The 17,613-nt window shown below is 37.7% G+C and overlaps 1 protein-coding gene across 5 annotated transcripts in view; it reads left to right on the plus strand.

The window, feature by feature from the left end:
* usp45 (ubiquitin specific peptidase 45) overlaps positions 1-17,613 on the plus strand; it is a 34,791-nt gene that overhangs the window by 2,430 nt on the left and 14,748 nt on the right. For all 5 annotated transcript variants that reach the window (XM_065298354.2, XM_073811560.1, XM_065298355.2 and 2 more), the window contains exons 5-8: positions 93-193; positions 15,051-15,196; positions 15,456-15,551; positions 15,649-15,779. In XM_065298354.2, the coding sequence (XP_065154426.1) occupies positions 93-193; positions 15,051-15,196; positions 15,456-15,551; positions 15,649-15,779 (474 nt within the window). The remainder of the gene's footprint in view (positions 1-92; positions 194-15,050; positions 15,197-15,455; positions 15,552-15,648; positions 15,780-17,613) is intronic.

Genomic DNA, 17,613 nt, shown 5'->3' on the forward strand with positions numbered 1-17,613 from the left:
TTTATGATGCAGCATTTAATTATCATTTATTCTTATAAAGTGTTATAAATTACCATGTTTTTTTATTAATTTCCAAATGCTATCTATAACAGGTGTTTTGAATGTCAGGAAGAGCTGTCCACTCACTGCAATAGGAAGGCCCTCGCTCAGACCCTAGACTTCCTCCAGAAGCACTCAGTGAAGGCCACCTCAGGTACTGTAATTCCAGTTTAAAATGTGGCCTCATTCTTAACTAAAGGGAAACACCTCTGATTTTTATCTGATAGTATTAGTGACAGTCATTACACTGGTGCAGGGTCTAATTCATCTCTGGAAATTGAAACCTTTGGAAGTCCAGATAGGAGCTCCAAAATATTTGTATGCTTTCTGTGTACACGGCAATGCCATATGTGACTCTGTCTATGGAATCCGAATTAAAGTCTCATTATCTAATTATGAGATTAGAAGCATTTTTTTCAGTTTGATTTCTATATTTGACATGGCCTTACTCAGTTAATATAAAATATCAAGGTTATATTTTATATGTTCTTAACATTGTGTAGGATAAATATATGTAGAATACAGTAAATCACAAAAAAAAACTTAGCTGGGTTTTCACAAACAGGGTCACATATTGAGATACAGACAATAAACATTGTGCGACGGAACCATTGTTCACAAAAAAATGAAGAGACAAACATTTTATTGTACAAGTTTTATGCATATAAAACTACATATGAAAAACTGCTGTATTCTGTTTATATTAGTTCAGTACAGTTTATGTGTATGCCACCTTTCACAATACATATTGTTACAAAACATCTTTTCAAAGAATAGTGCCGTACAGCCTCCACTGAGCACGCAGGCCTAAACTGACAATGGCATCAAGAAAGGCACTAATGTGTAGAATGGATGAAAAATACATTGGGAGCCAGAAGGACTTAACAGTTTTTAAATGCCACCCTACAAACAAAAATATGGAATATTAATGAAAGTGTTGTTGTATAATTAATCTGTTATTCTATTAAAGGGGATATATCATGAAAATCTGACTTTTTCCATGTTTATGTGCTATAATTGGATCCATGGTGCTTTTATCAGCCTAGAAAATGTGAATAAGAACAAACCAATAACTTAGTTTTGGTAGACCATTCTTTGCAAGCATGTGAAAAAATAGGTTATTGAAATTTGGCTCTCTTTGTGATGTCAGAAGGGGATAATACGGCCCCTTAATCTGCACTATCCAAACATGGCATGGTCATTTAGTTCAGAGATCAGCTCATTTGCATTTAAAAGGACCTACAAAGTGGCAATTTTAACATGCTATAATAAATGATCTATATGGTATTTTGAGCTGGAACTTCACATACGTACTCTGTGGGGACCCCAAATATTTATTTGACATCTTAAAAAAGTCTTGTGAATGTCCCCTTTAAACATTTTCGAAAAGTTCTGCTCGGCAAAGACCCATTTCAGTCTTTCCCCCTAATTTAGCTCTAGGTTGTCTTGTATCAGGGTTCCCACGGGTCATTGAATTTCTGGAATATCATGGAGATTTAAAAAGTCTTTTCCAGACATTGAAAATCAGGTATTTTTATTTGTAAAAGTGGTGGAATATCAGGGAGTTTTGTTTGTTGCTTTAAATTTTAGTTTCCTTTTATTAAAATGTAATCTTAAACAAGCTTGTTAACTTTACCATTTCTGCGTCTAAGCCTCCGCTGAATAGAATATAAACCGCTATTTATTGGCACTGTTTATTCATTTCACACATTTAAGCTACATTTTTATAAACTCGCGGTCTACACTACATCCAGGCCCACGTCCTCCCAGACATAGGTCATGGAAATTCAGCTTTTTAGTCAGTGAAAATAAGGAGAAAATCAGGAAAAAGTCAGTGAATTTGACTTTGAGTGGGAACCCTGTTAGCATTAATCTCGGATATTACAAGACTGCTGTCAGTGTTCCTGTCACTAATTTGGAGCATGTGAATATATACCCTGGATCTGCCAAAAGCAAAAGTGTAAACATTTATTTGATTCCCTTTTGATATGTTATAGAAGTTATGCATTAATGGCAGGAATATATTAAAACTAGCAGAAACTGCCCAAGGTTTAAATCTTATTAGGGTTTTTTTTAATCAGTTAAAACTAAGAAATCTGTCAAAAAATTTATTAGTCAAATATTTTCACTGCAAAATTTAAAAACACATTGCACAATGCCATTTATAATTAGTGTTTCTTTTGTTTCCTGTTTGCTTTTTGTAATGAAATATGAAGAAGGCCTTGGTTCGAATCATAAGTATTATCAAGTGTACAGTATTAGAATGAGATATGAATTTGTTAATGTGGAAGGATTATTGTGAAGAAACCGCTTTATATTCAATAGTCGAACCACTCGCTCATGGTTTCTGTGGACAGGCTTGTCAGCTTCATTCTCTTCATTCAAGTGTTAGTTAAATACCATGAAAGACATCTGGTGTTTTCTGCTATGAACGATTCGAAATCTCATCCACAGAAATTTTATATAAGAGGCAGCTTTTGTATCGTAAGTTTTTTGTTAGCGCACCACTTATGAAATTCAATGACATGTTCTACCACATTGAGTTTGCCATGTTTAACAGTTGTTCAGCTTGTTTCTATGCCTGTCCATGCCCTTCTGCTCTGGTGCAGCAATGCTAAGCTCAGTGTGACTGGTCTCCCATTACTCTAGGGGCTGTGCAACGTTTCTACACAGCCAGGGTCTTGCTGCCGAAGCTGTGCTCCAGTTCCTTTAATGCCGCACGGCTGCGTTCATTAATGCCATTAGGCGCTTGAGTGCTGCTCCCGACCGGATTCCCTGAAGAACGGCTACAGCTGTGTAAAGACGGGATGCTGGATTTGCTCCTCCCCCTGCCCTGCCACATGTCCCCATGATTCCTTCTTCAGTCTTGGGATAGGGCAAATGTTGTGAGAGTGGACTTTAAACTTGTTGTGTGAAATGATCGTATTGGCGTTATTGCTCCAAATATTTTTATATGACTGTTCATTGAATCCAGACAGGTAGGCCTACCTACTCTGACCTTTAAGACCTTTAAGTTTCATAACAGGCCAACTTAGTGGTCGACTCATCATTTGATGTTTGTTAGGATTCCCTTTCTGTATTAACTTTGGTTAGCCTGATAAACTCTATCACTGAGAAAGCAGAAAACCAACAACCAGTCGCACTGGGTGATATTTTTCTGTCGAGGACCAGAAGTTAGCTGGTGGTGGTCTGTGGTACTGGGCCAGAGTTGTGCCACCTCCAGCCCACGTCCTTCTTACTCAGCTCTTTAAATTACCTGTTTCCATTCTTCCCTGTTCATTGTTCCCGGCAGGCTGGCTAAATGTGGGAGAAACGGGCAGCCATTGTGACTGCAAAATGGACTGGCGCTGGCATAGAGGAGCTGGTGAAATTGCATTTCTGCAATATTTGAAGGCCAGGTTTTTGAGACAGAGGCTATTGTCGCATTCGCTTTTTCTCGTAAACCCACGACACAAAAGAGCCCCAGCAAGAATTTTCCAGAATCCATAATAGTTTTCCACAACAACAGCAGGGAAAAGAAAGAAAATCTATTAACTGCGCTCTCTCACCAAAAAGGCCTTCAGCTCAAGTACCAGAGACTGGGTGGAAAGAGACTTGACCTCAGAGAGCCAGGCTTGTGCTTGAAACACAGCTGGGGTGGCTTTATTGGAGGAAATGAAAATGTTTTTTACTCAATAGGCTTCAGAGTCCGGCGCGTACTGCAGTTGATTCTTTATTTTCTGATATTGGTTTTTCGTCTGGGTTGATTTTATTTATTCCTATTTTACACTCATCACTTCATATTTCATAATGGTAGGGTATGTATGTTTTTTAAATATTTTTTAATATCTTACAATTTGTCCTTATTTTTATTGATTTGTGAATATGCAAAAAAGTGACCTTATGCAAAAATTGCACCTTGTGTTCAGTGGTTGGGATTTGCTCCCCATGTTTAAAGTGCTCCCGTGTTTATTTACTAGTAGGTAAATTCAGTCCTGAACACCTCACTAGTGTGGGAGTCAAATTTTCATGAGGCTCTTACAGGTGTTGGTGCTGCTATGGTGCTGTAATAGCTCAATGGTCGTGCATTGTGTTAGCAGTGCAAAAGGACAAGGGTTCGAACCCAGACAACACACATGTTGATAAAAAAGATATACCTTGTAATATACAGTACTGTGCAAAAAGTATTTTTGGGCATACACACCAAACACGAGTTCAACGATTTGCACGAGTAGGTTACATACAAAGTCAATGCAAAGACGCGATCAGACGTGTCCTCCCGTGGGGCAATGCGAATGACACGATATGGGCGGCGCATCACCAGCTTTGTTGTTTTAGCAAAGTTTTAGGGCCCTATTCTAAGCGCATGGTCTAAAGCGCACGGTGCACGGTCTAAATGGGTGTGTCCGAGTCCACTTTTGGCAATTTTACGATGAAAAAAATGGTTTGTGCGCCGAGTGCACGGTCAAAAAGCGTTGTTCCTATTCTTTTAATGAGTAATGGGTGTGTTTTGGGCATAACGTGCAATAAACCAATGAGAGTCTCGGCTCTCATCTCCTTTAAAAGCCAGTTGCGCTGGCGCTATGTCTAATCCCTGTTTAGATGACTGACTTTGTAAACTGAAAAACTAAGCGGATGAAGAAGACCCCCAGTTTTAGATTAATGTTAAATAATTGTGTTGTTCTTCACTTGTATTGAAATTGTTATTTTTTTTGTTTAAAACCTTTAAAACCTTAAAACCGTTTTCTTTTAGTCATGGAATTACAAATAGCAGGCTTTTAATTGCTGTAAATGTATGGCTATCCAATATCATCACAAAATAATTTACAAGTATGTAAGAAAAGTTTTGTAATCTAAAAATACTTAATTTGTAACAAACAGGAGATAAAGAATTTCAAACGTGCGGAGAGTCGTTACAGCACCCGGATAGCGCCATGAGTTTTTTTTTTTAAAGCATTACTTAAAAATGTTTCTCATCTCACCATATCCACAGGTACAGAGTCATCATATACAATAAATCAGTGGGGAAGCATTTAAAAAACATTTAAAAACAGATTAATTTGTTTAAAGCAAAGCATTTATTTACTTACAAGGCTGCAGGTGAAGCGGCTCTTTACACCTTCTAACGTCTCATAATCGGTCCTCATTTATGTCCAAGAGACTCAATAATAATCTTTTACATTTTAATGCTTTACTTTTTCATATTTAAAAGCACATATTTCTAACACGCTCATTAAATAACTAATACACTATTAATTTGCGCAATTGACTTTAGACCAGGTTTTTGTTGGTCAACGGCGTAGTCTATTTTATTTGCCTCAAAATAGCAACGCGCCAACAATGCACCTGAATACACCTCGTTTTCAAACCAGAACGCCCATAGGTGCAAAAATGTGCATGTCAATCAAGATACCTTTTATGTCTTTTCTCTAGTTACATGCTATACATATAAACCACCAGTCCAAAATTTTTTATACATAACATGAAATCAGCCATATTTTTTGAGGGTCTAACAGCTTGTTGATTAAAGAAGACAGTTTGTCTTGGGTACGTGAATGCTCTTATATTTAGGTCAGTCCAGTATGTGTGTTCACTGAAAATAACAAGACATTAGATAGCTTTGGCCTCAGATGGCGATGCAGTGCAGTTTTCATGCCCTGTGGTCACAACAAATTAGCAAATTAATAAGACATTTGGTGTTGCTTGGTCTTCCTCATGACTGCTTGTTATCTTCAGCCTGAGGAGAGTTGTCTTTTACTTTTTGACTAAAATAGCAAATTCATTACATTTAGTGCTGTTAATTTAAGCCTCACTCTTCTCCGAAAGCTTCTTTGAAACCAGTTTGCTGGGTAAACAGCCCTGCTTTTGCTGTTCAAATATACCCAAAAAGCTTGCTGTATATTGCATAATAATTTTAATACTGGCTCCCAGCATTGTTTATCAATTTTTAACTAATACACACTGTAACAAATTTCTGTAGTTTTCACAGCATTATTACTGTAAAATGAGCAAATGCTTACTGTAGAACTTGTATACAGCAAGTTGCTGTAGATCTGCAAAGCATTATGGTCTTTTTTCAACGGCGGGTAAATTCTACAGTAAAAATATTTTTTCTGTGAATCACAATACAGCAATTTCTAGAGGATTTTTTTCTTCAGCCAAGGAAAGCTACGAGATTCCACACTTTCATCTGAATTTTTACTTCAGAAAGGTAAATTTGCTAATTTAATTCCAAAGTTTACTCTTGTAAAGTCACCTGTTTGTTCAACTTTAAGAGTGCACGGAGAGAGAGGAGTAATGAGTGGCACTTCCTAGTAAACCCGTCTCGTGTGTGCATTTTGCAATTTTATTACCACAAATATATATTTCTGCATGATTTCGATATATTTTCTAGTCTGGCAACATTTTATAACGTCATAGTTAAGAGAAGGATAATAATTTAATAATAATAGTAATTGGCCGTGTCTCAATGCGAAGGCTGCAGCCTCCGGAGGTCGCATTTCTCGGCTGCATACGTCATCAAAACTGTCTTGTTTCAGAATATTAACAATTATAAAGTTGACTGTTATTCTAAGTTAATAGTAAATTGTTTAATATGCTTATGACTTGCGAATCTAATGGTCAGTTAACTTAAATAACCCAGGGTTGATGACGTATGGACCCTGCATTTGGGAGTGCGACGACATCAGCAGGCTGAAACCAGTCTCTCGAGCTGAAAGAAAACGCAGCTGAGGAGATATGAGGTAAGACTTATCCGGCAACATTACATTTATAATGTCTTTAATTTAATTATAGTGTTAGCATTGTGAACCAAAATTAATTTAAAAGTGTGTATTTTGTATTTATTGGCGCGATATTCGTTTAAATCTCTCGTTTTTTTCTCTTGCTCGCTTACGTTGCTGCCTGAGGAAACGGACATAAAGTTAAGCCAGCCGATTCGAAAGAAAACACAGTAACACACATTTTTCATAATTTCAAGATTTTTCTGAACTTCATTGGAGGTCAAACTGCAGAAACTATAACGTTAGATTGTTAATAGCCTAATTTGAAATGTTATACCCGACTTTTGGGAGCATATTGTATAAATATTTGTCTTATCTGGCGACATTACATTTATAACGTCTGTTATTTGATTAAAGAGTACCTAACGTTAGCATTGCTGAATTCAAAATAGTTTGAAATTGTGTATATATATATTAGTATTATAATATTCTCGCACTGTATTAAGATATTTCGAGATCTTACTCGTTCTTTTATTCACCTCTTTTTTTCCTTTCAGACTGCAGACAAGAGCCATCGACCATCGTTCCAGGTACATAAGTTACATGAACTGGCATGCATGATGATTTTCAAATGCAAGCAATGTTGTTTATTCTATGATTTATATATATATTAATATATCAAACATGTTAAAGTGCACAGAAACCATGCAACAGGAAGAAGCTGTTTTTCTCTTGGTTGATGCAAGTTATTTTTGTACAGTATTGACACACTTTTTCTCTTATGAATATTGTACTTGTGATTTCTAATAGTTTTTATTAGTTTGTTTATGTTGTGTTACAGGAAACTTCCACCTAAACAGATGCTGAGGCCCAGATTTCCCTGCCAAGCACTCCAAGGCTCATCATGCTCGGTAAGATCCCAGCACTCGACATAAACAATAGATGCCAGTTTTAAGGGTTACTTCATCTATAAAGCATATTTGTATCGAGTCACTGTGTGGTGTGAACAAAGTTTTATGTCATCTTGCACATACATTCCAAAAATCTCTAGTGGTTATTGATCTAATAGGAAAAAAAGAGGTAGTTATGTAGGGCTAGTGTTTTCAATAAATTTTGCGGTAACACTTTACAATAAGGTTCATTAGTTAACATTAGTTAACTACATCAATTAACATGAACTAATAATGAACTGCACTTATACAGCATTTATTAATCTTTGTTAATGTTAATTTCAACAATTACTAATACTTCATTAAAATCTGGTTAACGTTAGTTAATGCACTGTGAACTAACATGAACAAACAATTAAAAGCTTTATTTCTATTAACTAACATTAACAAAGATGAATAAATACTGTAACAAATGTATTGCTCTTGGTTTGTTCATGTTAGTTAATACATTAACTAATGTTAACTAATGAACCTTATTGTAAAGTGTTACCAATTTTGCTTATGTAAAATAGTAAACCATATCAGATTGAATACTGTGCAATGTCAACTTTTATTTAATATTTTTTAGGAGAGTCCATTCTGGGGGCAAAAAATGGATGCTTTCCATCGAGGGCAGAGTTCTCCTCCAATTGAGTGACCGTTGTGATTTCACTTCTGCTCTAGCCATGTATGATGCAGCCACTACATTGGAATTTATCCAGAGGTTGGCACTTATTTGTTTTTTATATAGTTTTGACTAGAAATGGGAACAAATATTTGAGTACTCATTCTTTAACCAACTACCCGATTAGTAAAATACTTCTTAAAGTGTTTATTTTTGTTTATATCAACTGTTGTGCTATTGTTAAACATCAAACGTTTAATTTAACTCACCATGCAAACGGTAGAAAAGCAGCACAGCTAGTCTAATGCAAGTGGCGGCCGGTGACTTCTTTTTTCGAGGGCGCACGATGCGAAGTTTGTCACAACATGTATGTAGCCCGTCATGTGTGTGGTTTGTCATTTCAAAATATGTGTTTGGCGCGTCGAGTGAAACAATACTTTTCCATTCACAAATCAACAAATATTTACCATAAATTTCACTGTTGTATCACTAACTGTAAACATGGTATTGTGGCAGAAATGTGGGATATTCATGTATAATTTTATAATAGTATTTAAGGCGGAGTGCACAATGTTTGAAAGCCAATGTTGATATTTGAAATCACCTAAACAAACACGCCCCTACCCCAATAGAATCTGGACCCTCTTTTAAAAGACCCGCCTCACACATACGCAACCCAGCAAGGATGTCGGTTAGTAGACACGCTCCTTACTGATGATTGGCTTTAAGTGTGTTTTAGTAGTCGGCCTGTCTCCTTTTCCAAAGCGTTTTTCAAACATTGGGCACTCCGCCTTTAATGTAGACAGTTATAAATAAAAAATATTAGATTTTACTCCACATACCACCAACAGAGCATATAAAAAAATAAAAATTGTTTATTTAAAGGTGCAGTGTGTAAATTTTAGCGGCATCTAGTGGTGAAGTTGTGAATTGCAACCAACTGCTCAGTCCACTGCTCACCTCTTGCTTTTGAAACACATAGAGAAGCTACGGTAGCTGCCACCTGACAAACATGTCATAGTTGGAGACAACTTAGTAAAAAAGTTTGTCCGTTAAGGGCTTCTGTAGAAACATGGCTGCACAAAATGGCGGCTTCCATGTAAGGGGACCCTCTGTGTATGTAGTTAAAACGTGTCATTCTAAGGCAATAAACACATAACGGTTCATTATGAAAGGTCTTTATACACCCCTGATAATTAAGTTTTGTATATTATTTTGCATTTCTGTCAAGAGATCCTTCTTGAAATTACACACCGCACCTTTAAAACACTGTGAAGTAAACTTTTATGTATATGTCATCAACCCATCTGTCTTGCTTATAAACTTTTACATTAATAGTCAATTTCTTTCACTACAGGGTAGAGTCCAGCCCAGGAAGTCAACTAGTTCAGGTCCAGTTTTAAAAGAATAATAGTTCTGAAAAAAAAAACGTCTTGGAGAAAACAATATTCAGGTTTGAAATCCTGCTGTAAATGTAAATCATTTAATTTTTATGCATTTGTAATTTAACAGAAACATTTTAATAAATATTGATTTTTTTGTGTGTTCAGAAAAGTGTTTTTGTATGAAGTGTTGAAATTAAATGAAATATTCACAGAAAAATGTTAACATATTAAAAAAAAAATGTATGTGTTCAGAAAAGTTTTGAGATGTTCACAGAAAAAATGTAACATGTTGAAAAAAATGTATGCTATGCTATTTTTAATTTATGAATTTTTGTAATTTAAAGTGAGAAAATAAATGGCATTTTTGTGACAAACAGAGTCTTCATTTTACAGTACACAAAATAAATGCAGTAATCCCTATTACAGTAGTAGTTATGAAATACAGTACTGTGATTATTACTGTAAAAGAGTTCACAGTAATTTTAATTTTACTGCAGTTACATTTACAGTAAGAATACTGTGAAATGAAATACAGCAACTTACTAGCTAATTGCTGCCAGCAAGTTACTGTATTTTTCACAGTATTCTTTTTACAGTGCATTTTATTTTTGCATTTTGGTTTGAATTTCAGTTTGTTGAGTTTTACTGCATTTTCTTGACTTTTACATTGTATTGTTTAATTTTGTGTTTGGTGGTTTCGGCAGTTCTTCTGGATAGTCAAAAGTCAGACTTGAGAGATAAATTAAAAAAGGCATTTGCATTTATCATTCATTAAAAACGCCAAATCTAAAATTATTTTCTCTGTAAAGTTTACTGTTTAAGTCTGGATTTGTTTTTGTCATAGTTGTATTTGCAACCCATTGTCTCTGGCACTTGTGTGTTTGGAGAGGTTTTGGGTGGGTTGGAGTACATCGTTTAGTCCGCCCCGGGGACATGATCCACAGTGTCACTCCTGCCCATATTCGGTGGCTGAGCAAGGAGAACCAGGTGGTGGTGCAGAGTGCGGGACAGTCAAGCGTGGCTGTGGTGCGTGCTGACATTTGCCTTCACTAACTGCTGCAGGGAGAGGAAAAGTCTGTTTTTCCATATGTTTGTTCAGGGCACTGTCCCCCCTCACCCATTTCCTCCTAACCTCCCTCAATCCCCACTATGCATCTCCTACCCTGGCTCACTGGCAGATGGCACTCTGAACATTGTTTACCTTGATCGACGGTCCCAGATGCGACGTCGCTCCATAGGCATTCCCACTTTGCATTTTATTCCTTAAAAATTAAAACACACATTTATTTTTCAAAAGATAAAATGTTTTTACTCTCCTTTGCTTGTTTTCCCATTTGCCCATTGTACAGTGCATCACTGTTGTCCACACTTGTTTGCGTTACTGTGTTTTTGGACATATGGGCCCCCTCCCAAATGGGAGAAATGGGCACAGACAACCTTCCAGATGTTTCTGTGTAGAGCTCCAGATGCTTTTGGGTCCACTTAGGAATAGCAGCGCTCCGATCTATTGTTTTGATGCCTGATTACCCTCTGTGAGAAAATCAGGGTTACAGAAGCAAGATACTTCAGAATTAATTAAATTATTTTTTCCAAATTAAGCCATTGTCATGCTATGTCTTAATACCGGCCAGTTTGTACAGCGGATGTCTTTGGATCTACATCCAACATTTGGTCTCTGGAGAGCATTGTTGCTCAAAGAAAAACCAATTTATTTCCTGAATTAGAGAACGTGGGTTGACCTTGAGCCATCCTTCAAATGTGGCAATGCAACAATATGGATTGGTGGTGGGAACAAACTGAAGCTGTGGACATAGGAATGTCAGTTTAGTCTGAAAGATATAGTAAGACGTTGTGTTGTGTTTTATTCACCCATTGCATTCTGGTTCTCAGAAATGACTTTTTCCACCATTCAATGGTGCTTGCTTGTGATTGGCTGAGAAGGTAACAAGTGTCTGAAGTGCTCATACTTTTGCAACCTTAGAGTTAGTAAACATCATCTATGTGTCAGCTTGCGTGCTTTCACTGTCCTCTTGGTGTATTGTCCTACAGAGATTCGCCTAAGGCAGGTCTTGAGTTGACCCTGATTGACGTCCAAACATCTCCATCTAGACAGGCATTCACAACCTAACAGTCTTAAGTTGTTAGTTAGCGTCCTTTTATTCTTATTGCGTTGAATATATTGGGCATAGGGGAAGTCAACGTATGGTTTATATATGTGCTATGGAATTGTGTAGCTTGTCCAAAGATGACCTTTAACCTTCCGTTTTCAATCATATTCAATATGACAATGTTCGTCTACTGTTTGCGGATCAATGCAGAAATCGATGTACACTAGGGCAAATAAACATCACACCTACATGAACCACGCTGCTTTCTCTACATTCTTCAAGAGAAATCATCCATGCACGAAAGAAGCAATTGGGGCATAAGAATAGCCATATTATTACACTTGACGGCAGAACTGACTGGAGAAATGTACAAAACCTGCAAACATCTGTATGATATGAGTTACTTCTGCTCTTTAAGAAGTTATTTGACTTAAATAGTAGCCTGTAGTTATATTTTAATCTGACAAAATAGTTATTGGTTAAAGCAGAGGACATTCAGCTGTGTATCAATTTAAAGGCAAAATGTAACCAAGTTTAGCTTTTAAATTAATTTTTTTGATGAATGCCTAAATGCAGTGCTCCTAGAAAAAATGGTTAATGGATTAATAGATTCCATTAGGAAAACCTCTCTGTGTGACCTGACTAAAAAATCCTTAATCATAACATTTAGGGCCTGTTTACACGAGAACGCTCGAGGGTAAAAACGTAAAAATATTTTATCGGATGTGCCTTTCGTTTACACGGCGACGGCGTTTTGGGGGCTTAAAAACGCAAAAAAGTGAAACCACCCTTCAGAGTGGAAATCTTAAAAACGATCTACCGTCGCGTTCTCGTCTAAAGAGTAAAAACGCAAAAGTCTGCTCACGGTGGCTCTCGTCGCGCACGCGTTTACGTCACAGGCATGCGCCAGTTCAGGAAAATAACAACAAACATGTCAGATTATTTCCACACGTCGGACCTTCAAGTTGCCATAGCAGCTCTGATAAATATACAAGTCTTTCCAGCAGTTGTACGAATTATTCACAGCAAGTATTACTGATCAGAGAAGGCACATTAATTACCTCAGTGAAACTGTTGATGCGCCAATTCGTCGGAGGCAAACCAGACGGCTTTGAATGAGACCTGGGAGAACCAGGAAGAAGGTTGTACACAGGCTCACGGACTTGGTGTTGTTGTGTGTCAGTGCTTCACATTGCCACCTAGCCGCCTGGAGTGCATACTACATCGAATATCACACACTTTTGCGTCACCATATGCACGCAGATTTCCCCCTCAAAATGCTCGTATAAACGCGGAATAAAAAGTGATAACGCAACACCACTTTTGCGGTTTCTTTTCAGATCGTTTCCATGTGAACTTAAAATAGTCACTATAGCCTTCAACCCAGACTGTTTAAACCATAGACTGTAAAAAAAGATGGACAACGCCACGTCGTTTCCTTACATTGAAATGAATTGACGCCACAAATGTTCGACCATGGGCACTCTCATGTTACATAAAAATGTCAGTTTGGAAGAATTGTCTGTGGAGCCACGTTATCAAACTTCCACCCAAACAATCACGTACCCAAATCAACCAAGCCAATCATAACGATATGCAACGTTTCAATAGCATCAAATGACTAGCTAAAATTAAACTTATTACAAAAATGAACAATTAAAAATATATCAACATTGGAAGTGTAAATATTTTTTTATTTAAAGCTGAGTTCCATTCGTTTGCATGGAGAGGCCATGATTTGTCACTTGTGCTGCCTGGCTGCGGGGATCAAAGAGCCAATTTTAGTCTGTTTTTTATTTAGATTAGATTTTTAAGCAATATAAAACCTTTTTTATTGAGACCGGTAAATATGTTAAAACACCTAAACCTATCAACTTAAGCAGTAGTTCCCAAATGATTTCATTCCACGACCCATAGGTATAATCCATCTCAGGACCCACCAAAATATTTTTATAGAAATACGCAGAAAAATGTATAAATGCAAAAATAAATTAAATGTAAGTTTAAGTTGTAAAACCAATGTCATTTTTTGTCATTAATAAGACAATGTTTTTGTGCCATTCGTTACAACAACCAAGTGACTTTGCGTGACCCAGCTAGTCCCACTGTGTGACCCATTTTAAAAAACCCTGAACTAAACGATTGTGCTGGTTAAGGAGTGCATTTACCTTTTTTTGTACTTTTATTTTCCTAAAATTATTTTATTTATTATTACATTTTAAATACTGTATCGCCACATGCATATCCACGACTAGTAAAAATTATTATAGGTGCAGATATAATATTCAGCTTTTATTGATCTTCTGTATTATGCAAGTTGATGTAAAAATTCTGTTGATGGTCTGTGATGCAAACAGTTAAAATAACATGTGTATAATAATCACTAAATATTCTGAAGAAATCTTTCATAGCTATTACATTATGGGGCGGTTTCCCGGACAGGGTTTAGTTTAATAAATGACTAGATCTTATTTATATTAGGTCATTTAAGAAGTTTTTAAAAACATACCTAAGAAAAAAACCTACAGGTGTACATCTTGAGACAAAACAATGTCACCAATATATGTTAAAACTAGTTATATTAATGCAGCTCAAACATGCAATTTAGTCAGGGACTAGGATAAGCCCTGTCTGGGAAACCGCCCCTATAGGTTTTGTACTAGCCATAAATTGTTCTGTATAAAAGTTATAATTTTTGACATAATCTGAATTGAATTATAAGATAAGATGCGCTATTGTACCTATGTTGTTGTTATTCATGTTTTTTGTTGTGGGATTCTGAGAGCAATATAAGAGATCGACTACTCGCTCAAAACTATCACGCAGGTTGCTTTCATGTCTCCTAAGTGTTTAAAGCAATGCACCCGTCATTTCTCCTGAGTTTTACTTTGTTTGTGTTGATATTTCCCCCTTTTCTCTCTGCGGGCCTTGTGTTTGGCCGTCTGGGCCGAGAAGCTCCTGCAGAGAGTCCTGGCTGTAGCGGGGAGCAGCTGGGTTTGCTCCACGCTCCCTAACCAGCGTATTTTAATCCAGCTGTCATCTGCAGCCTCTCCCAGCTGCTACCCAGCATGTTAACCCATTTCTACTGCAAAAAATCAGACAGGAGACACTGGGCCAGGACCTGTCCAGAACAGATCCTCATGTAGCAGATTTAGTTTTTACTCAACTTTCCATTTGACATCAGTAAAAAAATTTAATGTTGTTCCATCCTCACTGTACTTGTTTAGCCTTTAGTAATTCCCTGAATTTGATTCTGTCTTTAGGAGCAACTTCCAAAATCATCAAGCTCAGAGAGGAAGCCACAGAGTATGTTGATCAGAGAGGGAAGAGTCCAGCGAACAGCACACTTATACCTGTCAAGGGCATCAGCAACCTGGGCAACACTTGCTTCTTTAATGCTGTGATGCAGGTAGCTCATACTGAACTTCTGTGTATTACTTTATAAACTTTACAGTAAAAATTGAGGGCAACATCTAAATAAAACTGGATTTAAATGTAAGGAAGTAAATGAGACGTGAGAAGAATGTCCTAAGAACCAATTTTTTATCAAAAAACTCACATTACAGCTTAGTTTGGTATTTGCTATGAACATTTGCTAAAATACAAAGATTATTCCTGAATGTTTCCTTATCTTTATTTATTTACATGTATACATTATTTTGGTATAGAATCTCTCTCAGACTCACATGCTGAATGACCTGATTCAAGATGTCAAGGAGAAAGGACATAAAATAAAGATCTGCCCCTCTGCTGAAAATAACTTGGTATGTTTTACATCCCCACCACTCATGGACTAAATTAGTCTCTCCTCATGTTTATAGACATGCAGCCAAACATCGTATGTGTTCTGCTTTCTTCTAGGGCCCACTAACTGTGACATTGCCCAGTCCTGAGCCCCTCACCTCAGCCATGTTCCTATTCCTTCAAAGCATTAAGGATCCTGGCAAAGGACCCATCTCCCCCAAGATCCTTTTCAACCAACTCTGTCAGAAGTATGACTACACTCACACCTTTAAAAAAGACATACTGCAAAGCCTTAAAGGGGTCGCGCCGCGCCGTGCAGTGCCGTTCTGTTCTTAAAAATTCGTACACATTGCTTTCTATGAGTATACGCACACTGGCGTCAACAGTTGGCGCCTGTCCGTGCAGCCCAGCTACGACTCTGGAAGTTGCTCAAATCCCTGTCACGCCACAGAGTGCCACTCTCATAGTTTAACATTAAATAACATCATATTCATCCCAAATCATTAACAATTAACATTGGCTGCTAACATATATTTTGCATTTTGAAGTATACACTATCTGACAAAGCTTGCGCTATTTAATGTGCACATCCGGTTTAAGATACCTCCAAGTTGTCCTAGACGCGACTCGGCGCGACGCTGAGCTGCGCAACCGGTATGCGACCCGCTTAAGGGGCGGTTCATATTTCCCATCTAAAACCGCATTGAAAACGCAACCGTTGGTTGGTTCTTGTCACATGACCCGCGGTGTGCTTGCTGCATTCTGAAAAGTTGAAATGTTTTCAACTCGATGCGGTGCGGACGTGCTTGGAAAAAACTAGCGTGTCGCACCGCGTGCACGTTGCGACCGCATCGCTTCCATTATGAGCGCGCCTACATTTGAAATAACTAATTTGAGCGCGCAAAAGACGCGAAATGTGAACCGTCCTTTAAAATTACACCATGACCACCCCCAATTTTCTATTATATTTCTTTGACTTGGCACCGATAATAACTTGTTTGATTTTTGTGCTTTGGTGTTATTGCTCTTTTACCATGGTAAAAAATAAATTTTTAATACCATAGTATATTTATTGGAAAGTTCTCTGCACTTGTTAAGTACGTTACATCAAGACGATTGAATCTAAACACTGCTAGTTAAAAGGCACTGTACTGTATGCATTTTCCAGGTTATGCTTTAAATTTAGTGAATGGCTGATTGGTCTGCTTTTGTGATTTGGTTTTACAACAAGTGCACGCTGAACGGTTCACCGGCTATTGTGTGAACATGTTGAATGGTTGGGTGGCTCAGACTGGAGCCTGCCAGGCAGTTGGGTGTCTCTCTGGTGCTGTTGTGATATGAACTCAGGTACTATGCCTTTATCAGACCTCTGGGTTTGCATATTTGCATCCAGCTCACCTGGCACCATCTCAGCCTTTGGCACAGGGATTCATTTGAGTATATGTATGAAGTGTAGTAGTGTGTATAAATTTGTTCTGGGGTAAATGCACACAAAACATGACACAAGTTATTATGTGTTGGTTGTTGGTGTGATGTCATGGTTTCACAAAGGTTTAGCCACTTAAATCTGATTCAAGGCTGATCATTGTAGGTTTGCTCTTGTACACAATCTTCTTGTGTTTCTGTGACGCAACTCTGGTGTTAAACATGTGAATGCATTGGCACAAACCAAACTAGTCAAACCTCGTGCATACCTCTCATCTGCACCGCATACGTACACTCACCGGTATTCACATGATAACTGCATTTGAGAGGGGTAGTAGTGGTTTATACAGTGTGCCGGGGTCAAGTGAGGGCCTTGCATAGCATGGCATATCTGTGTGTGTGTGATTCAGTATGTCCTTGACAGGACAGATCCTGTTTGTTAATTCATTTGTTGACTGGGGTGGGTCACATCTGCTGGTCCGCTCTTAAACATCATTTTGTACGTTTGCTATTTCGGGCAAAGTGACAGAAGGGCTTTTGAGAGATTGCGGTTTGGGGGACACTGTTTTTGAAGGTGGGACCAGCACCACAACCATAAAATGGGTGAAGAGCTAGTTGTGTGTGTGTGTGTTACACAGCTGAGTGCTGTTGGCACGG

This window comes from Paramisgurnus dabryanus, chromosome 13 (assembly GCF_030506205.2).
Source record: "Paramisgurnus dabryanus chromosome 13, PD_genome_1.1, whole genome shotgun sequence".
Lineage (NCBI taxonomy): Eukaryota > Metazoa > Chordata > Actinopteri > Cypriniformes > Cobitidae > Paramisgurnus > Paramisgurnus dabryanus.